General features: G+C 40.8%; 2 protein-coding genes across 4 annotated transcripts in view; both read right to left on the bottom strand.

The window, feature by feature from the left end:
- Positions 1-12,497: 12,497 nt before the first annotated feature.
- Positions 12,498-21,883, bottom strand: apbb1 (amyloid beta (A4) precursor protein-binding, family B, member 1 (Fe65)). 3 transcript variants are annotated; one of them, XM_026995877.2, is made up of 15 exons: positions 21,757-21,883; positions 20,042-20,856; positions 19,501-19,706; positions 19,096-19,149; positions 18,887-18,969; positions 18,607-18,667; positions 18,370-18,516; positions 18,148-18,275; positions 17,461-17,466; positions 16,974-17,088; positions 16,494-16,578; positions 16,145-16,225; positions 15,533-15,648; positions 15,189-15,365; positions 12,498-14,771 (listed from the first exon to the last, which is right to left on the bottom strand). In XM_026995877.2, the coding sequence occupies exons 2-15, from the start codon at positions 20,838-20,840 to the stop codon at positions 14,610-14,612; spliced, it is 2,220 nt and encodes a 739-aa protein (XP_026851678.2). In that variant the 5' UTR covers positions 20,841-20,856; positions 21,757-21,883; the 3' UTR covers positions 12,498-14,609. The 3 variants fall into 3 exon arrangements, with proteins under 3 accessions (XP_026851678.2, XP_026851679.2, XP_026851680.2); XM_026995878.2 differs by having other exon boundaries at positions 21,679-21,763; XM_026995879.2 differs by lacking the exon at positions 17,461-17,466.
- An 870-nt stretch (positions 21,884-22,753) lies between these two features.
- LOC113589023 (tyrosine-protein kinase csk-1-like) overlaps positions 22,754-23,433 on the bottom strand; it is a gene marked incomplete at its 5' end in the record, with an annotated part of 5,590 nt that continues 4,910 nt past the window's right edge. The window contains one exon of the mRNA XM_035535788.1: positions 22,754-22,893. Within this exon, the coding sequence (XP_035391681.1) occupies positions 22,881-22,893 (13 nt within the window). The remainder of the gene's footprint in view (positions 22,894-23,433) is intronic.

Below are 23,433 nucleotides of genomic sequence, written 5' to 3'. Positions count from 1 at the left end.
TAGTCTAGCCCCAATGGCAAACAAATGCCAACACCCTTACTACTTGTTCGGCTGTCAAACACCACTGATGATTTGTATTCTTCTGCTCAGGGCTCCCCTGTGAAGGGCCTTGATAGGAGACACTTAACACACAGTAAGAGGTTAAAATGTGCCTGTTTGCATGTGTATTGTGTGTGTGTATGTGCATGTATGTGCCTGACAGAAGGTTCTTGCTGGCCAAGAAGTGAGAAGTGATTAATGGAGCCCGTCTGAATCTTTAATCATGGTAGAGGAGATCATTTGAGTCTAATGAATAGATGCGCATAAACATCCCTGGGAAAGGACGAGCAGGAGGGCATCGGCGCATTAGCAGAGGAAACAAGAGTATAAAGAGATTGCAGAAAATGACATTGTGTCCTCGGTTAAAAATGCATAGGGCCACTGGGATATAAAGTGTATATGAGAGATAACTTTTATCCTCGGGACTATATGTTAATTGAATGTTATAAAACCTTGATTATTAAAGCAAATACTCAAAGCCACAAGGGCAGTGGGTAGCAGAGCGAGTGTTGCATGCACTTTCATATCCACAGGGCTCCTCTCTGCATTGTTCCTGTTTTATGCCTGGTGTGATTCCAGTCTCTCTAGGGTCTCGCAAACATCTCTCAGTTCTAACAATAAATCATCATCAACGTTTGATTTTACGCCTTTCATTAAACTCTCACATTTATAAGCAATTAGGGTGGTCTCCCAGGACGGTCTGCTCCCCTACAGGGAGCAGAGCGTCACTGCCTTACTAATGCCAGAATCACAATGAAGAGATTTGTACACAAATAAAAAAAGTCTGCCTGTCTGTTGCCTAGCCAACAAACAAACTCCAAAAGTAGACCACCCTTCGCGAACCAAACATGGCATTGATTGAAAATAACACTAGAATCCAATAGCCACATGACACAATAGTCATGAAGCAGGACAAACACCTTATTGCAAAAACATGTGAGCAAGCAAGATGGAGAACCTGAGAGCAGTTAGGACAGTAAGACTGCATTGCTGCTAAATGCTGCTAAATCCCCAGGGGCACGTAATCCTGTGTCACTCCGGGATGCTTATTGAGAAGTAGAGACTCGTGGCTCCCTCTAGAGTCAATGATATAAAGACTGCAGCCACCTGAGCCTCTTATCATCAAGTCATCCGCCAGCTCCAGAAGTCTGAGCCGCCAGTCAAAATCTCATAACGTCGGTGTGCCATCAGAAGACAAAAGGTCCAGACGTGACACCATCGGTGGTATGAGAAGCTCCAAAAAACCATGAAGTAGCCTTTAATGCCACTGCTGAAAACGATCATCCCACAAAGCGTTCAGTCGATATGGCTTTTCACTCGGCACGTTCGTCTGGCATGGTGATTATTGTTTGCGTAGTTTCATCTGAGCTAGGAAGCTGGATCCAGCCGTGCAGGTTCTGCCTTGTCACAACAAGGGACTTGGAGGCGAATGTCAGCAAAGTGAAGGAAAATTGAAAGCCATTAGCAATTTACGTCGCGTCGCTCGCCACCCCCGCTGCCTGGTCCTGTGTCTTCCTCCTCTCTGCGTGGCTGTGACAGGCAGCATGATAAGCACCGACATGGTTGAGGGATTGTAGTGCCTCACTGGGCAGCCCACGATAACACCATGAGGCTCCTACTTACACGGGAGTGATTAATACCAGCAGCAGGAGCAGTGTTCGACAGCCGCACAGAACCAATCCAGTCTGTGCCTAAATTGGGCCTGAACTGGGAGATCAAACCCACAAAGAACTCGAAAGGTTTTGAACAAGATGGTTTTGTTGTCCACTTTGTTTGGCAACACTTCGTAAAAATATTTAGGTGAAACCTCTGATGATGGATAGTCAAAACATGTTACATTGTTACACGTTACACTGCTTCTACAGAAACCGATAGAACGACGCAGGCCTACATGAGTAAATATTTCTATGATTTCTGTGTGACATTTGAGAAGTTACACTGAGGATGTGAGACTGCTGAACCAGGTGCTCTACACCTCAATAATAATTCAGCAAGAAGCTTTCAAAATTTTAATAACATGGTCAGGCACAGACTACTGGCACTAGCCACTGTGATGTCATAAAAAGAAAGCACTAAAAATGAGCTCTTTCAGGCTTTAAAATGCTTTTCTCTTTCACTGATTTCATGCCTTACTGAACTCAGCCTGCACTTGTATTGTCTGAGATATTATATTACTGATTTGTTTATATATTTCTCATTTGCCTGGAGAGGTATCACTATATGCAGAAACGGAGTATAGGAAACCATTGGAGAACTGGCAATTGGCCAACTAGCATTAAAAAGAGAAGATGTGATTGCTTTTATTTAAAAATATGGTGATTAAACCAGTGCGATGGCTTGTGCCAACAATTTCTTTTTTAAGTCCAAAAGTTTCCTGGCTGTCATGGTAAAGCTTGCAACATTAATCAAATAATATAATTTTAAGATGGGCTTGTGTACTATTAAATTGTTATTAAAAATATTATTATTAAAAATAACAGCTCACTAAACAAGTTTACTTAGTACTTAGAACATATGGTCTGAGCGGCTACCCTTAAACCACAGAATTTAAAAACAATTTAAATGCGATCAAAGAGGAGCTTTACACACACAAAGTATTCATCAAGTTTCTACAGTGAATTACAGAAAGCCTATAATACAGTGTGGTTTAAAAAGTAATTAAGCCTTTAAATTCACATTTCTCAAAACTAGAAATAACACTGTGAAGTTACTTAACAGGGAACAGTTTTAAAAGCATTACTTGCACTATGTTCCTAAAGAAAAAAAAATGTAGCCAATCCAAAGAAAGCTCATGTAATTACAAACATGATGCAGTAATACCATAGACAGTCTGCTGAAATTGACAGGAAAATATATGATGTATGTAGTGCATACATACAGTAGGCGATACATAAAACTTTAGAAGCATAATCTAACAGTTCTTTCGCACTCAACGTTTCTTTGACAAGGGAATTCTCTGGGAAAAACACATAGGTCTATAAAAGGTAGACTGCTGAAATAATCAAATCCTATATAATAAACACACAAAGAGACTGGAAATGGAAATTTGTAATCTGCCGACCGTGTCAACTGAAAACACAGCATATTTACTTGGGAATATATTTGCCTCCGGATCCACACATCATACTATTTGAATATTAACGACATGGAACATGGGGGAGGGATGATCCTGTTTGCTTTGTTTTATTGATTTGAATTTATAAATATTCATTAAGATGGAATATTTACTCTAATATGTAAATTGAGACAACTCGGGACATGATCAGCATTCCCGGTGCTTATATGAGTAAACCAATTGATCACACTATCACAATAACATATCATATTGTTATTGACTTGATAGTTGTTACCTTGATTCAGTCAGGCATTATCCATTGACAGCAGCTCAGGCTGTAAACACACATGCTCGGTGGTCAAGGTACTTAAATTGTAATCAGAAGGTTGCTGGTTCAAGCCCTGCCACTGTTGGGCCCCTAAGTAAGACCCTTAACCCTCAATTGTGCAAGTTGTACTCACTCATAATTATAAGTTGCTTTGGATAAAATTGTCAGGTAAATGTCTCTCCAAGTTGGCGACTTCCTGTAACATCAATTACTTGCATATGTTAGCTTGTTCTTTCTTTCTTGCAAAACTTTATGCTGTTAAGCAAAAAGCAGTTGTAAAAGCAACAATTACTTAGTCAGCTTACTTAATTTCTCCTATTTTCCAAGCTCCTCAACACATCATTAAGCACAGAATCCAAGTGCAACAGGGCACTGGAGCTATATACTGAATTGAGGCTTGTGCATGAAGTAGCTTTAAATCTGTTTAAAAGGTGGGCAATCATTGAGATCAGTGTTTGTCTGTGTACACCTAACTAAATTCTCACTTTAAGGAGAAAAAGCAGTCTACTGCAGTCATTAGCTCTAATCTACATTTTATAGTTACACATACATACACTATATGACCAAAAGTATGTGGGCACCTGATCGTCACACCTACAGTAGGGTGTATGAGTTTATTGTACATCCCATTCTAAAACCATGCATATTAATATAGAGTTGCGCCCACTGTGGGCAGCCTTGGCACTCTGCATGGTGATCTTAGATTTGTTTTCAGCTGCTCAGCAGCCATGGAAACCTGTTTCATAAAATGTGCTGATGCTGCTTCAACAGGCAGCTTGAAACACTGAAGTGAGTGATGTAACAGAGGACAAGCGATTTTTACTCAGTCGGTGGGTAATGTTTCATGGCTGAGCTGTTGTTGCTCCTAGATGCTTTGGTTTCATTATAATTGTGTCAAAGGTGGCAACCTATGACAATGTCACATTTAAAGTCCCTGAACTCTACAGAATTGGCTAGTATCACCCGTCCCATTGCTATCTATGAAGATTGCATGGCCTTGTGCTTGATTTTTATACACCCGTTAGCGATGCCATTTGTGTTATTGATAAGATGATGAGAACATGGTTTATGTTCTGGCCCTGACTGCTACAATACCTGGACCACACACTAAGCCACATGTTTTCATCAAATCTTGTTTTGTTGTTGTTATTGGCAGTGGAGGTGGTGGTGTTTTGTTTGAAAGGCTATAAACTTTTTGATGAGGATGCAAATGACATTTATCAGTAACAGATAACTTTTTAAAGACAAAACTTTTAATTTTTTTACATTTGCCTTTAGTTAGAAGTTTGTCAATACAGAAATGTGAAAAATGACAATGAAAGGAAATATTACAGTTCTGTATAAATTTAGTGTCATGTGTCACCTCTGTAGGTGTGTTCTCTGTTTTGCTTGTGTGTGTGTGCGCTTTTCGGTGCCTGTTTTGGTCTCCTGTGGATCCGGTATCCCTGTGTGCCTCCTAGTGACATCATTTGTCAACTATAAGAAGACCGCCGGGGACGCTGGTGGGGAGGCTTTGCGCTTCTTGCGTTTTTGATCGCCTTTTGTTGTTAGCAACCTGCTATTCCGTGCTTGAGCCCATTCCCTTGAGTTATTCAGGAAACGAGATTGGATAGCACTTTTTGTGCCATTGCTAGACATTCCCTTGTATAATTGTAGCTGTACAATACATTCACTGTTTGTATGTCACACCAGGTGTAGGGTTGACAGCTGTTTACTTTGTAGATTTGGGGTTTGTTGTTGTTTTGTGGCTAGCCAGGGAGGTAGGGAAATGTGCTTGTCCTTGGTTTATCTTTTTGGTGTTCTAAGGAAGTTAAACACTCCTTGGGTAGCGGAAGGTGTTTCATTTTCAGCGTGGGTCATCCAGCGGTCTGTCTGGTGTGGTTTTTTCTGTTATTTGTTTCACATTTAAAACATATATCTATTCACATATACCAACTGTTGAGCCATTTGTGGGTTATTTCTCAGACTGCTGTCTTCCACCGTCTGTCTTTTCCACAATGAACCAATGAAACAAAGCACTGCAGTAACAAGGTTGGTAGCAGTAGCTGAACCATTCTTAGTTTATTTCTAGAAAATAATATGACATCTATACATAACTATAGAACTATCAAAAAGAGGTAAACACCTTTCAGAATTTGTAGAAAGAGATACAAGTACAAATATGATAATATTTATAAATGCACTATAAATGTGAATAAATATGTTCATTTTTATACATATCAGAGGTGTGCAATCAAACAGTTCTAACCCTTCAGAGAAGGGGTAACAAAAAAGCGAATGGAAAAAATAGATTAAAAATCAACATATTCATATAGGCTTCTTTGCATATTCTTAGTCACTATAGGATGCATTTCTCTCTGAAAGTGGTACTAATGAAAACTGCTCATTAGTATGGCTGCAGGCACTCACTGCTGTGCCTATGTGCCCTTTCTGGTGATATTTTGAGGGGTTTTGTAATGACAGTTTATTAGCAAAATGACACAAAATCTGACCAGTGAAATGCATCATTTTCACTACGGGGGCTGGCCTATAGCAGCCTGGCCATTCTCATCATTACGAAGAAGAGGCTATGGCATTCTTAGTAAAATGTCACTCTTTATAAAAATGCTACTTTAGACTGCTAACTTAGAATGATGACTACAAGCGAAACAGAGGTTGTGGTGTGCCTAACTGAAAAGCCTTTTCAAGGCTATCCTTCAATAAAAATCTCACAATAATTCATTGATGCCAGCCAACTCCATCTCTAAATCTTAGCCAGAAAGGAAAGAGTACATACATGTTTTTTTTAAGATGAACTATGAGAGGTATGGATGGCTAACATCTCGTCTGCAGCATACACGCCACTTTGTGTTTTATTTTGGTATGCAGAAGGGGTACTTGCTTTATGTTCTGTGTACCACTAACAAAATATGCTCTACACTCCAGCACATTTAAAGGGCTGTTTCTTGTATGCTGTTTCATGTCATATTATTATCTGTGGTGATTCATTCTCTTTACATTCTAATCTTGTTTGTCTCTCTTCAATAGGCTCGGGAAATGTCAGGGAGGCAAGGAAGACAAATTGCATAGAATTTGTGACATGCATGAAAATCTTGTTGAAAACTTAAAACCCAATTATTTCTGATAAAGCAAAATGTATGTCTTTTTTTCTTTTTTCTTTTTTTTTTTCTTTTTTTTTGCAGGAAATGGCATTATTGTGTAAATCATTTTTATCCCCCAAAAATCTTGTAAAGACAAATTCATACTTCCTTTTTTACTTTTGTATTATGCACAGTGTCATCCATAACTGGGTATCTCAGCCACCTCATGGAAGTTCCAGCTTCCTTCAAAGGCTTGGTTTGCTGCCACATCACCGCATCCCACAAGGCAGCTGGGCAGTTAGCAGCCATGTTGTACAACCTAGCATGCTACCATGCCTGCCTCCCTTTAGGACCTAGAAGGTAAAGCGAGCCCCGAAACACTCGTAGAGCTGCAGAAGCCTCAAAGAGAAGGCAGCCCTCAGCTGCCAAAGAGAAGGTAGCTCTCCACCCTTCACTCCCTCTACATTTCACATACTCACACACTGATGCATCTTCAGACCAATCAGACAAGCAGATTATTTCACTGTGGTAGGCTTGAAGGATGCACAGAAAAAGTTTGCATTCTTCCTGGGATCTGGGATTCTTCTTCTTAGAGAAGTATGATGGTGTGTTTGAGGAGTATATTCTTAAACCAAACACAGTGTCCACTTATCCTGGGAAAATTGTGATATCTTCTCATAGTTCAAACAGTGCTTTTTAAAAAGTGTTGAATTATGTAGTGTGTGCAACCAAGTTGGAGTCAGGGAAGGAGATGGACGTGGTAAATGCACAGACCCCACTATCCTCTGCGATGTTCCTTTGAGGTGCAGTGACGGCGGTAGTGCTCTGGACCTGCTCTTGATCTTTATATCATTCTTGGAGTAGGTTAACCAGACTGATGGGAGATCAACCATGACATACAATCTCTGTCACAAGGCATGCATTAAGCCCCTTATAATAAATATGCAGGAGTGCTGCTTTGTTCCTCCTGCTGCCAGGTGTTGGAGAAATTCCGGGACGTAGTCAGCAGCAGAAAAGGAGCCCTGTAGGAGGGAAACTCTCTTAGAAACATTTCAGAAAAATGGTGAAAGTTCTTTCCTCAGACTGAAACGCTGGAGCAGGACCTCCCCAGGGGAGAACAAGAAGAGATCTCCGCCCATTTGATTCAGCAAAAGAAGAAGAAAATGAAGTAAGAGCTGTGATTGCTTGGCTACTGTGGTATGCAGGCATGGAGACTGATGAGCTGCTACTGATATTGTCCATTCTGCACGACATTGGCTTCTGTGTAGCTGGTAGACCCTGCCAAGCCCATTTGTAGTGAAGTCTTAAATTTAGAATTTCAATAAATCAGATGATTTGAGTTATTAATATCCATCATGTCTGTGAAATGTACATATTTTTTTCCCAGTGATTTGGACTCTTCCCTGCTATATATTCTCTAGATCCACTGTCATGGATGTTCAGAAATTAAAATGATGACTAACATTCTCTATATAATCCCCCCCACCTTATTTAATATTTAATATTTATTTGAAATATATTGAACATACTTAATATATTTAATTGACAGCTGAATGTGTCTCCTCGCTGGGTGGATGCCTCCTCTGCTAGTAGTGTATCAGTAATGGATTTCCAAGGCCATTTACAGATTGCAAACCTGAACTTTGCAAGCGTGTACAAGATGTGATCTCCCTGCCCCAGAAACCATTTGCCCCTAGTGGCATGCCAGTCATTTTGTTTTTGTTGTTGTTTGCATTTCCATTCTTCTCTGATGCAGGAACATTATTTCGTTTCACTGTATATTTGTACATAGGTAGAATGACAATAAAAATCCTCTTGACTGTCTTGATTCTTGGCAAACTCCCACCACCACATACTCAGTAGACACTATTTGAAGCCTTATGGAATGTGCTCAAAACAAACTAGTCACTTGTGATGATTTTGGTTGCTAATGGAGCACCCAAAAGAAAATAACAATAACATTATTCTGGATTTGCATAATACACTTGAGGAAAGAAAGTTTAAATAAATTTTATTTTTGAAATAAATATTACCGACACAATAATGGTCTCAGAATATATATATATATATAGCTCTGGAAAAGAGACACTCCAATTTTTTCTTAAATCAGCATCTCCGCATGTACAGCAGTCATTCAATTCAAGTGTTTGTTGAATTCCTTCACAGACTCACCTCATTCTAATTAATGACGAGCATTAGTATGAAACTGACGAGCAACAGCATAAAAACCACGGCTGCTGTCATCCCTACTCTCTTGTTATAGCACCAGCTGGATGGGAAAAGCAGTGCTAGGACTACCCGAAAAGTAAGAGTAGTCAAAATACAACTACAAACCGTGAGGAGTTGAAAAGAAAGGTTCTTAATGAGGAAAAGAAGGGTTCAATTGTAGCTTTACTGGCAGAGGGATACAGTGAGCATCACATTGTTTCTATCTTGAAAATTTCAGAAACAACGGTTCATAAGAACAAGGTCAAGCAGCAAACACATGGGACAACATCAGCTACAGACTGGCAGAGGTCAAAATCCACTCTCTACCGACCGTGATGATCGTCACCTCATTCGAATGTCACTTAACAACCATAAGATGACGTCAAGTGACCTACAAAATGAATGGCATGCAGCAGCTGGGGTGAGTTGCACAGCGAGGACGGTTCAAAACAGGCTTCTGGAGGCAGGGCTGAAGTCGTGCAAAGCTGGAAAAAAAGCCCTTCATCAATGAGAAGCAAAGAAGAGCCAAACTGAAGTTTGAGAAAGACCATAAGGATTGGACCGTAGAGGACTGGAGTAAGGTCATCTTCTCTGATGAGTGCAATTTTCAGCTTTGTCCAACACCTGGTCGTGTAATGGTTAGACGGAGACCTGGAGAGGCCTACAAGCCAGAGTGTCTTGCACCCACTGTGAAATTTGGTGCAGGATCGGTAATGATCTGGGGTGTTTCAGCAAGGCTGGACTCGACCAGGTTTGTCTTTGTGAAGGACACATGAATCAACTTACACTTACAAAACTGTGCTGGAAGAAAACTTGTTTCCTTCTGCTCTGACAATGTTCCCTAACTCTGATGATTGATTTTTTCAACAGGACAATGCTCCATATCACACAGCCAGGTCAATCAAAGTGTGGATGAGGGACCACCAAATTAGGACGCTATCATGGCCAGCCCAATCTGCAGACCTGAACCCCAGTGAAAACCTCTGGAATGTGTGTGTGTGTATATATATATATATATATATATATATATATATATATATATATATATATATATATATATATATATATATATATACAGACAGTGCACAATTGTTAAGCAAGCTGTATTTTTGATGATTAATTTTATTATTGAACAACTATGGCACTCTTGGTCAATCCAAAATGTTAATAAACCTCAAAACTAAACATAGTAGTAAAAGTAAAAGTGAGGTTTTGTCTTTCTTAAGAGAATGTGTGTGCAGAATTATTGGCCAACTATTAGTGTGCAGAATTATTCAACTAAACTGAATTCATCTGTTACAGTGAGAATAATAATTTATAAACAAACATTTCTGACATTTCCAAAAAAACAAAAAAACAAAACAGTCATAAGCCTTACATTCATGGAGTCTGTCAGTTTAACTTTTTGTGCAGCAGCAACTGTTTTCCTTCACCATAAATCTCCCATTTAAGAAGGGGCCACAAGTTCTCAAAAGGTTTAGGTCAGGTGAGGAAGGGGGGCCATGTCATTATTCTTCCATCTATAAGGCCTTTACTGGCTAGCCACGCAGTGAAGTACTTTAATGCATGTGATGGAGCATTGTCCTGCATAAAAATCATGGTCTTCTTGAAAGATGCAGACTTTTTCCTGTACCACTGCGTGAAGAAAGTGTCTTCTTAAAACTGGCAGTAGGTTTGGGAGTTGATTTTGAGTCCATCTTCAACCCAAAAAGGTCCAACTAGCTCATCTTTAATAATGCCAGCTCATAGCACTTCCACCTTGCTGGTTGGCATCTGAGTCGAATTGGAGCTCTGTGCCCATTACTGATCCAGCCATGGGCCCGTCCATCTGGTCCATCAAGAGTCACTCATTTCATCAGTCCATAAAACCACTGAAAAATCTCTCTTCAGATATTTATTGACCTAGTCTTGATGTTTCACCTTCCTTACATTGGCCATGTCTCTGAATACTGAATACTTTGTACTTCTGGGCACTCCAGGTAGGTTGTAGTTCTGGAATATGACAGCACTGGAGGATAATGGGTTCCTAGCCGCATTACATTTAATTCTTCTCAAATCTTCAGCAACTTGCATCTTTTTTTCTCAACACGTCTCTTGCGACCCCGTTGACTAGTTGCAACAAAACGTTTGATGGTTCTGTGATCATCCCTCTGTGCTGCATCCCTCTGAAAATCTTTTTACATTTTTTTTTTTTTTTTACTTTTCAGAGCTAAATCTGTTTTTTGACCCATTTTGCCTGAGGAAAAGAAAGCAGCTACCTACTAATTCTGCACACCTTGATATAGGGTGTTGATCTCCTTAAGACACCCGCTCCCTAATACACAAACACACATCGCACATCAAAATACCTTCTTGCCTAATAATTGTGCATATATACATTTATAAACATGCTTAAAAAGGAACAAAAACACAAACAACTGACATAATAGTGATGTGTGCTTGTGCAACTCTTGGCAGAACTAGAAGATAGATAAACCATGGGATAAAGCAGCAGAACACCTGACACAGCTGTCGTAACTGTCACTCAAATCGCCACTGTTTTGCTACTGGATATCAAATAATCAACCTGTATATTTAGCCAAGAATAAGATCAAATATTTGGATGCATTATTTGCTTATTTAATCTTAGACATAATTGAAAAAATATGTTTCCTTTTCTGGCATTTAAGTAATTTAATGCAAGAAACAAACAATTAAATATGTACCACATTTACATTTACGTGACTACCTTGTCATGACATTGACAAAACTGTTGGTGGTGAATATATCATTTTACCATTTATTTAATTGCACTTCTGGACATGTTTTAAAAATAATTTTGATATTTCTAGGGGCAAATTTGGCTCCTCATCTAATGAATTATGTGCAAAGTATACTTTTTGGCCTCCTCTGTCTCACACAGCACGACACAAAGTGAGATCTTAACAAAGCAGCGCAGATCGTAATAGTGTCAACACCCAAACATCAGGCCTCTCATACTCAAACTGTGATTCGGGTTTGAGGGCTGTCGTACGGCAGCAGCACCTCTCACAGGTCCTAGTGCCCCTTTCTCAAGATATTGTAAATTTGCAGACACGATGGCACAGTTAAAGGAGAAAATATATGAGAAATATTGATGATTTCACCTAATTATTACAGGGGGGCATTTGGGGGCTATAGCCCTGGAAACAGGACTAAAGACGGCTTAGAATGATCTACTTCCCCTCCTGATGTTTTCATTTTTGTAGTTTATTGGCATATTGAGCTAAATGCAATGAATAAAATACTAGTTACTTATTTTTTGTTTCTGTACTATTACTAGCATGCAACACAAAAAGGGAACTGTTTATTTGACATTTTATATGCATTTTCAAATTAATCAGCAACCAAAGCAAAGAGACACAAAAAACAGACATTAACTTTTTATTTTGCTCAGTGACACATATTAATATACATGTATATACAGTACATGACACCTAATTTACATTTTAAGAAAGTAATTCCAAACAAGCAAAAACAAAATGAGAAACAATTTCTCTTGCACCATAGCCTTTAGTTGAACTAAAAAGCATTCTTACAGTCTAAGGACACATTAAAACTTGAATAATATCTGCATATGTGTAAGAAAATGTCCTACCATAACATTCATTTCCATACAAATCACAGATGGTTTTATTATGCATAGAGGAATATGAAGTTTATAGATAGGCTGGTGATGTTACCTTTGTGCACATTGCCAGTTATTTGTTCCTCAGTATTCTTAAGTGAAAATGATCATTTTCCCCGCAATGGATCAGTCACAAGCACCTTACATTTAAATTCCTTTAATAAGGTACAATACACAGATATTATTCCATGTTACCAGTCTTTTTTTTTTCCAGCCATCACATTAAGTGACTTAGTTCTAGTTCTCTAAAGCGTATTCTGAATGAAGACCCTTACATTATATACACAAAATGCAGCGAGACACAATCACATACACAGTTTTAGTAGAGCGACTGTAGTGCGAATTACTCCATGACAAGGTGATTACAAAAAAAGGAAACAGCTTCTTTTTTAGACAAAGTCTCCATTTCCTCACGATAGCAGCTGAGCTAATTGCTAATGCTCCTCCACATGCCAGCTGGAGTGTAAACACAAAATAGGGCCTCTTTTAGAATAAACACAAATTGGCAGTTAGCGTTCAAAGTAATATGCTACTGGATATGGGTGCATTCTGCTACTTTTACTCTATTAGTGTTAATATATACAATAACATTTAGTGAATAACTTCAGAGCATGATATTTGTGAATGGTTGTTAAGGTTTCTTTTTTATAACCCGACGAGGCAAGAAACGGTGCACTATATTACAGTGAAGAGAGGAGGGGAAAAGGCTGAGTATATATGTACAAGTCAACGGCTTTTTTGAAGTGTTTTAGAAATGTCTCGTCTTTTCTTTTTGTTCACACAATGACTCGTGCAAAAAGAAAACAACGAAACAAAACCACAAACAAACAATCACACCTGTTTAAGCCATGGACCTTCCAATATTGTACAATGCCAGAGAGAACAACAAAGCAGAGTGCGCCCTCTACCGGTGCAGCATCACATCTGCAGAAGACTGAAATGTCTGGACCCCTTACAGATGGCATCATTGTCAGAGGTTTGTTTTTTATACATATTCCTACACAAACTCAGGGAATGTTCGGACTGGGCTAATCTTCAGCCCCTTAGGGCCCAACATTCCGCATTTAGAGAAAAGATTAAATTTCTCCTTTGCCAAAAACCACATAGTGGTGAGACCTCGCATGTCCAAAAACAGAATTCCCACAAAGCAGGGAAAAGTAAAGACACCAACATTCCAGAGAACACAACTTAAAATTTAAAAGGAACAAAAATAATAATTTGAGAAAAATATTATAAATCACTAATGCCCATGCTAGTGAAATATCTAGGGGCTCTCTACTGAGCCAATTCCTTTTGGAAGACTACGATACATTAATGCTATTTCAGGAAAGAATATAAATAATCTTCTTAAATAATTCCAGTCAGTCAAAACCATGAAAACATGTAAATAACAACTCGTATAAAGTTGACGATGTCAAATCAACATGTGATCTGATGAGTCAGGTACAGAGCGATTTACAGACTAGTCAAATTCTGTACCATCCTAAATCGGTCAAAGTAATGCACGGTGTGCAGGGGTTGCTTTGTTACTGCACTATCAGTTACCCCACAAGGAAAACATGATCGCCTGAAAGCTTGAGCTTTAATTTTAAAAAATGCACAGAACTAAAGAAAACCTAACAATTCCCCCCTTAAATCTCTGCTCAGTGTCATAAGTCTCCTCAGTTCTCATAAAGGAGGGGAAAAGTGTGTCAATAGCAACGTTACAGTACATATAGTCTCTAACTTTGCTTTTACTATAGTAACGTTCAGTTTTTCACAGCATGCGTATTTGAGTGTTATTCTTGAAATGTGCACACAATGTCATGTTTTTATTTTTTGTTATTACACCAATCGGTTTTGGTCCAGTTTTAAAAAGGTGACAGTTGCTGTATATGGTGGATAAAGGTGAAACACGCAATCCCAGAACGCACACTGCTTAATGATAGTTGTTAAGGGAAATAAAACACGATCACTCCAGAACAAAGTTTGAACTTGGTATTTCATAGGTTTGCTTCAGGTGTGGCGTCACAAACTTGCACTATAATTTGTTTTCGTCTCACATCCCTCTCATATGCTCACTCACAAACCTGAGCTCATGTGAACAGGTCAGGAGAGGTGAAACGTGTGTTCCACACTTAATGAAAGCCTGTTTTGCCCCACCGTTTGGAAGCCCAGAGGGGCAACAGGCAGGTGGAGGACACGGTGTGGGGTGTGGGGTATAGGGGTAGGGGGGGAGCAGCACTCAGGGTGGGACTGTCGACTGGGACTCCTTCAGGGCGTCTGGGTTCCGGATCGCTTGAAGGTGCCCAGCAGACTCTGCATGCCCTTCTTAACGCTGGAGCCAACCCTGCGGGCCACCGAGTCCGCGGGGGGCCCAGGCAGGCAGGAGCTGCTGATGGGGGGCCTTGCGTCCAGACACTTCTGATACCTCAGCTGAGACCAGACACAGGAGCAGTTAGAAACACAAACACAAGACTACAATTACTGCAGTACTGTACAGCATGAAAACCAATCAAGTCAATATATGTTAAATTCTGGCTAATAAAATTCAGAAGTGTAATATATATTCTGATGTGTATTAAGATGCTGCCAGAAACAAAGAAGAATACTCTAATATTGCAATGTCCAAAATGCAATATATAATATAAATATAAAATTTATGTTTGATTTGTTAACTTGCCACACCATCACTGCTATGTGAAAATCTTATCTTAGTGGTTAGGGATAGTGGTTTGTTGGGTTTGAAACTGAAACATTCCACTTTCTAATTTGTGCCGTTAACGTTGGACAGCCAGGCGCTGTGCGAGGCTGATATAAAATGCAGTCCAGGCAACTCCTCTGTTCACTCACCATACAGGCAGCCTGCACGGCCTCACTCAAGCTGGCAGCGTTGGGCTCACACCAGAACATGTGGCAGATGAAGTCCCCGGGGCCCTCCGCCATGATGAACGCAAACGTGTGTACATCTTTCCCCACGCCCATGAAGGACAGGAACCGCACGCGACACTCCGACAGAACCTCCTCGGTCTAAACCCCACCCACACGAATGAGCTGAAGTACGTTTTACATTATACATCATCTGTTGTTTAAAAACTTTACAACATGGTTTTAACAGGCATATAGCTCATTTGTTAGTAATGGCTTTGTGAAAATGACCAGCGACCATGCATGTATGCGTATTTCATTACACTTACATCTGAAACAAGGACTGTAAGAGTAGCAGAGGCCACGTTCACAGTGACGGGGGGCCATTCTTCCTTGTCTTTGGAGCCAAGGGCAGTCTCCAAGGCCGAATTAACAATGTCCATGCCTACGTGGAGCGCACACACAGCAAAAACAATGTCTCGTAACTCAAACCAGTCAAAAAACCCCGATGAACACTGTGTATTCAAGCTGGAACAGGGACCTGTGCAAACTGCTTTAGACAGTCCACACCATAGTGTTTGCTTTGACAGAAGACAACAACAAAAAACACATCCATGACTAAAGTTACATTTGACCCACTTCTGCTTTGATGCAAGAGAAGGACTTTTTAGATCATAAGTGAAACAAAACCACTGCACTGAAACTAAATTTTCACTTGTTGCATCAGACTTAGGTATTCATAAAGGGGAATGGAGGTTAGCTTTGAGGTTGAGTCAGATTCACTTTTCACCACCAAATCACCACACCAAGGGCCTGAACTAGAACCGCTGAATAGGAAAGCACTGGCATACGATTCAAGTTCCACAAACACACCTTCTAAATGCATAGAGCAAGGAGTTCAGAACCACCACCAGAGACCAAAATTTAAAAGCAATTCTTACCTACTGGCTTCACCACTGGGACATTACCAAGGTAACGCACCTGGAAGCGTTGGACCAGCTCATTCTTTGGTGCTGGGAACTCTTAAAAAAAAATATATATATATATATATATATATATATATATATATATATATATATATATATATATATATATATATATATATATACACACATCAGTTAAAAAAATAATAAGAAAATGAGGTTGCAGAACATCTACTTCAGCCATACAGAGTAAATGTTTCCTCATACGGTAAGAAAATGTAAACACTGATCATTGTTCTTCATTGTTTTATAACTGGTGCTGCATTGAAGTTAAATAAGCCCACTTTGATTAGCTGCAAGATATTACCCTGGAATGGGATATCCACTAGTTTGGCAGGATCAATGTTGAGTCTGCTTAGACTGGACTTTGAGGACTTCCTCTGGGCCATAATCTGCAGAAAGAGGCCAGGAAAAGTTAGTCACAGGTAATAGACAATTGCACATGCTTACTGACCTTTAAAACACCCCACCACTTCAATAATAAATGATAGAAACATTACTCCATACTCTCATAACGAGAAATAACTCACTATACAAAAACGATAAGCCATGCGTTGAAGTTTAACTTGGCTTTCTCATGTGCTCCTAATTTCTACAACAGTATCAGTATGCCATGACAATGGTAAACAAAATGGAAGCCATGAACTGCACAAAAAATACATCTTAAAAAAACTAAACTAGAAAAAAAACAACAAAACAACAACAACAACAAAAAAACCTGAATTATTTATAGTTCACACAGAGTGGCTTTGGGTCAATTCTAATCCCATAGCAGAGAAATGCTTACCTTGGAACAGATGTCATGCATGCTGGTGGCAATGTTCTTGGCAGGCGTGTCGCACCGGAACACGTGACACTTCAGAACGTGGGTCAGCTTGTCTCGGGCCACGTATGCAAAGTCCCTGGGGTGAGAAGCAAACATTCATAACTGCATGCATGTACACACACAAAAGCCCACAAATTTGATTTTAGAGGATGAAAGACGGTGGATGGCTATGAGATTAAGAGTAGGAATTTGCATGATGAAATGGGGACAATTTTACACTATATAAAGAAGTGAAATAATTTAAATACATTCTTAATTTAAACTCAAACTTACATTTCTATTTACCATATTTATTAACAAATGAAAACTACGGCATCTTTCCTACAGCAGTGGAAACGTCATAAAAATGAGGGTGGTGAGGCTGGTGAGGTGAAAATCAGCTGCAGTAACATATTGCCATGACAACCACACTTATGGAAAATGGTGCACGGTAATTGCAATACGCTACCTCTCCCTGAGTCCCGGAATGAAGCAGCAGAGAGAGAAATCAAACAAGGTTTGAACAGCAAACAAAGGAGGGCGCACATGCAAGTGAACTTAAAACGGAACCAAACGGAACACACGTCAACGAGAATCGTTTGTGTCCAGGAAAACCACTTGTTTAAATTGGACAAGAGAAATGCAAGCCAAAACTACACAAATTTAAAAGCTCAGTGGTACAGATCTTTTCAGATATTCAGGCAGCTCGGCTACATCACCATGGATACCTGCATGGATACGCTTAAAGACTTTCAGTAAAGTCCACAGTCGCTTTATAGCATTTGCCAGCAGAGACGAGCTGAGCCTTTCAGCTGTCATGCCTGGTAGCTTCATCTAAACTTGCTGAACATCACAACTTAAAACTGGTTAGTCCTGGTACAGTGCAAGGAGCCAACATGTAAGAAGCAAGAAATTGAAGAATAGCAGATCTCAATTTTTTAATTCAATAAACAAATTGATGAGTAAAATGCAACACTAATGCTGAATCTTAGCATTCGATCAGACCCTTAAATACAGAGTTTTAAAACAAAACAAGACCCTATAAACTTGCATACTTGAAAGCATTCCAGGACACAACAGGTAAAGTCAAAACAAGATCTGAAAGCTCGCATTTCATGGACGAACGTGAACCACTGGGCTCGGCCGTTGGACTGACCTGCCATTGTCCCTGCCGACGCCCCACACGCGAATGCTGACGATAGGCTGGGAGTGGAGCAGGGTCTGCCCCAAGGGGTCGATCAGGTTCAGCATCTCATTCTCCAGCACCAGCAGCATGTCCTTACCCTGTACAACACAAACAAAAACGTCGTCAATTTTCACTGGTTGGTTCCAACACACAGGCGCGCGTGCGCGAGTGCATGCGTGCCAGCTCACGCACCTCTCCCCATATACCAGCGGTGTCGTGCAGGTTGTGTTTATGGTAGGAGAGCTGCCTGATGCAGTTATTGACAGCAACGCTGCTCTTGCCGGGAGCCATCTCTTCTTCAGATATCTCCACCCAGCCCAGAGACCGCACAGCAAAGCACTGCGAAATCATAAACACGACCCGAGGTTATGAACGGCACCGCAGGCCATATATTTATGATGGCCGTTCTACCCACTTCCAGCTCCATACCTTTGCCTCTGAATCAGTGCTGTACGAATTCGATTTCTCTTCTCCCTCTGACTGGGAATAGCTGTACATAAACAGACAAAGCTAGCACACTGGTAACAGACATTCAGTGCTCCTGATCGGTTGGTTCAGGTATGACGGGATCTGAGCTACAGCGGAAATTTGGACTATGTGGAGTTTCCAACTGGGAAACACTGGACTGCGGTAGTGCTCATCACATAGCAGAAGCATTTTGCCATCCACTGTGCTATATCTCTGTATGAGTCAATGAAATCAGGCCCACCCAAGGTTGATGGAGGCATAGCGCAGTGTAGCCCCCTCAAATTCCTTTAGACTCTGATCAGACGTTACATCCTCCTCCTCCTCCTAAGCCACAGGAATGACAGCAAGACACAAGATTTTGAAGTGAGATCACCAGTTTCTTTAAATGGCTGCATGTTTAAACAATACAAAAAAATGTGTGCAACTTTAAACAAGAATCACTGTACCTACCTTCCACAGCTCATCATTAAATCTGTTTGGACGGGACACACCATTCCATTTGATCTAAATTAGAAACAAAAACACATTTTATGCTTGTTATAGACACATCAGAACCGAGAAAAGGAAAGTTGCATTGATTCAAAGCAATTGCATGAGGTGCAAGAGGTAGCTGAAAGACATTAGCCTTACAGACACAATTACATTCTCAGTACATACTAAGGCAAACTTTCAAAACATGCCTAACTTGCTCAAATACACTAGATGGAAGAAACTGCAACTGTACATTTCTGACATTTTGCTCCTGCTTGCATAACTTCAAACTTTACTTGGAAAAAAACAAAACAAAACCAAAAAAACAGGTTTATAACAAGTTTATAATAAATTAATAAAATGAAGATGAACTGCGGCTCATACCTGTGGTTCCTCAGAAGGAGTAATGGCTGGAGAGGTGCTGGATGGTCTCTCTTGAGCTGCACCCTCCTCCAACGGAGAAGGTGGCTCCCACTGCGTGGTCCCCGTGGGAATGTGCCAGTAATAGGTGCCGGAGGTGTCCCGCACCCGCATCCAACCGGCCGGCAGGTCTGTGTCTGTCTCAAACGCGCTGCGGTCCCAGTAGGACTCTGACATTCACACCAGGTGTTGGTGCGGATGGCAATAAAGATAGAAAACGCAGAGGAATTAGAAATGATATTGACGCAGAGGTCATCATAGAACACTCTGGCCTTAACACAACATTGCTTGTCTGAAGCGCTACTCCTTAGGAAAAAGAACACTCACGTTCAAGCAAACTGGTGACATAATGGCACAAATTTAAAAAAATCCTTCCTGCATGTGAGAAATTGAACTTGTTTAATCATGCCCAGCATCACGGACAGCCTAATTTACACATTATCACAGCTTCGCATAGTTAAAGGAGTAAAAGTAGCATAAATGATGGTAATGTGCGCAAAGCTACCTGGGTCTCCATCGGGGGTGCTGTTGGCTGTACTGCCCTGGGACAGAGACATACAGCTGGAGTCCTCATCACTGGCCCCATTCTTGCTGAACAGCAAGCATGGGGTCTGGCCTCCGCATTCGCTGCCTTTTTTCAACTCGCTGCTGCTCTGTGTCTCAGACGAATCTGTGTCCTTCTCTCCACAGTTGGAAGGGAGGTTCTCCTCTTCCTTCTCCTCCTCCTCCTCATGCCCTTTGCCTTTGGGGACCTCAGACGTATCAATGAGGAGAGGCTCATCGGCGGTGTTCCTAACAAAGTCAGAGCACAGCACCTTCAGGATTTTATTATTCTCCACATCATCCCCCGGCTCACCACGAACGGAGTTCTGGTTTGGGTTGCTGTCCGGGCTCTCGTTCTCATTTTCAACCAGGTTAAGGTTCTGGTCTGGATTCCTGTTCAGGTCCTGCTGCTTTTCAGCTACTTTGCGCAGCTGGTTCTGCCCTTCTTTCATCCACTTGGCATGGCTCCCAGACACGGGATGACCCTGCTCATTCTCTTGATTTCTGGCCCGCTCTTCCTCGCGGTGCTGCTGGGATGCGTCGTCGTCCAGGCCGCCCATGCCGTTAAGGAGATGGGCAGGGGTGGTGCTGGCGTAGATGCGGCGGCTCTTCGGGGAGGCGGTACACAAGCCTTTAACCTTCCCTTTTGGTGCTAAATCAGAGTCCAGAAAGGCCCTGTGGGTGCAGCGCAGGTCGAGGCTCAGGGAGGGTGGCACACAGGTGTTCTCGTTGGCCAGGTCTGAAGTGCTCTCCAAAGACATGGCACAGAGATAAAACCTAGACAAATGTAAGGAAGCCAGCAATTAACAGCATGAAAAAAATATACTACGACTAGCAGTAAACGCCGACATTTGTCAACGCTGCATTCAACCCAAATATATGGCGGATTCCGATCATTAATAAGTCGTAACTAGCAAACCCCACAGACATTTCACAAATTAAGTTACATTTATTCATAGTTCATGCTGGTAGGTATTAAACACATGTCATCACGAGCAGTGGTTCAGGTGATTAAAGACCGGAAGACATGCTTGTGCTCGCCTTTACCGGAACGTCTCAAAAGTCGTGAATGAAACGGGCCTAGTATAGAATTCGTTCACTTTCTCATGCGCATCGTTTGATCCAGGTGAAAATGGTCATGTAAACCGGCTGTCCTTGATTCTATTGTTATATACATAGCTGGCTAGCTAGCTAATATACATCATTATTTTGTAGCTACCGAGCTTTATTATCAACCATAGAGCAGCTTGAGTTCTGCGACTTGACAATGACTAACACATAACAGCATTACCATCTTGTGTAATAAACCGAGTTAGCCGCTCTAGCTAGCTGGCTAGTTGTACAGATTACTCAGCTAAACTAAATGCTAACGAAGGCCGAATCTTCTCTAGCTAGCTAACGGTTAACTGACCAGCTGACAGTCTTCTTACAATCGGTGAAATGCGTAATGTTACGAAGATCAAAATTAAAACCCGCAAAAAAACAAGATCATCTAATGAATTCTCCCCGATCCCAGCTGAGGACAGCGATCATCTCGCCCCAGCTCGCCTCCCACAACATAAACACACCCTTAGCTAACGAACCTAGCCAGCTACTTACCAAATCACCGAGCCCAACGACGCTTAATTGTCGTTTATAAAACATTAAAAATAAATAAACTCCTGCATCAACTCTCACCTTTTTATAAAGTATCCTTCATCAACACCCAGCAAGTAATATCAAGAGTATGATTAAGCAAGCAAAACGAAAAAAGACCCCCCCCTCCACGTCTCGGGTATGCCGTATTCTCCGGACCGTGTCGGCTAGCCAGCTAACAAAGTTAGCCACTCCCTACGTCACACCTCTCACGTCAAACAAACGTCACGCGCGAGGAGGCAGCGTTCCACGCCGTTAACGAAAACGAGTTCGGTGTATTATTATTATTATTATTATTATTATTATTATTATTATTATTCAGTGTATTATTGCGTACAGGAGGAACCCCCTGCTTATGGTTAGCGTCCAAAAATGTTCGATAGCAAAACATCGAAGCTCGTTTCACTATTGGAAAGCACACAGCTATTCGACACACTCACTTTTCTTTACAGGAATATTCTTTATTATAGATCATTGGTCTATAATATAGGTTTGGCACTATCCTGTAACTCACAAGCGATAAGAGGGTGTGAAATCCCCGTACATCATTATACCAGAACATTGGATATACAATCAATATTGGAAGCAACAAGGGGTTAGAAACATTTATAAGTTTCGGAATACGTTGACCCGTTGACTTCCAGTACGCTGCCAGTATATTTTGCAAGATTTTACTGTACTGCATTTTTACATAAAAAGGGTCAGCTATAAAAAGAAAACACATTGAGTCCCGCACTTTAACATAAACATAATTAATGCTCATCATTAGATATTTTTTATGAAATATGAAATCAGTGTAGTGTTGTATAGATCAAAGCTTGATGCAGTTCTGAAGGTTTGCCTCCTCTCATTTCTACTAACCCCCAGGTGTCATTGTGTGTGTGTGTGTGTGTGTGTGTGTGTGTGTGTGTGTGTGTGTGTGTGTGTGTGTGTGTGTGTGTGTGTGTGTGTGTGTGTGTGTATGTGCAATGCATTCAATTCATTTACATGTAGCACATCTACAGTGGTTACAGGCTACAGTACCACAGCCATTATTTGAAGGATCATTTATCTCAGTCTTGAAAAGCATGACCTTGATGTTTTTGTCTCATCTGTAGGAGATCAGTGGAGTGATGCTGTCTCGGCATTGTCCCGGAGCATTCTGAGGTGTTGAAGTATAATATCAGCTACTGTTTTAATCTGTAGGATGATATGTCAGCACTAAGGGAATTCTTGTAGTCTTAACAGCAGAATGTTTAAAGGTCAGTGCATCCACTCTCTGAACAGGTACAACATGAGCAAAGGCATCGCCTATGACTTCTTCAAGAAACACACAGTTTTGAAGATATTCACACATTTCTATGCTTTTCTGGTTGAAGCCTTAATTCTCACTGCAAATGTGTTTGAGTCTAAGTAGCTGTGAGTAAGGGCTGGAGTTTTTACAGACCTTGAGATGTGAAGTATTGTACGGCAAATAGGAATGATAGTCTGTAGGATTATAATAGATGCTGGTATTTAAACAAGAATTAGCAAGCTTCACTGAAACAGCCTTTCTAAATATCCTCATGCCAGGGCACACTATACTCCATGTTTATTCATGAGCTGGGTGGAACTTGGAGAAAGAATGAACATTTGGAGGTGAACACTTCTAAGGTGCATGTAGCAGTACCAAAAAATGTCAATGTATCTCAGAAATTAAGGATACAGGACCAGTACATACAGTATACACAACCACCCACC

Source organism: Electrophorus electricus, chromosome 17, assembly GCF_013358815.1.
Source record: "Electrophorus electricus isolate fEleEle1 chromosome 17, fEleEle1.pri, whole genome shotgun sequence".
NCBI classification, from domain to species: Eukaryota; Metazoa; Chordata; class Actinopteri; order Gymnotiformes; family Gymnotidae; genus Electrophorus; species Electrophorus electricus.
Note: the sequence above shows the minus strand (reverse complement) of the source record. Positions and strands in the feature narration are given on the sequence as shown.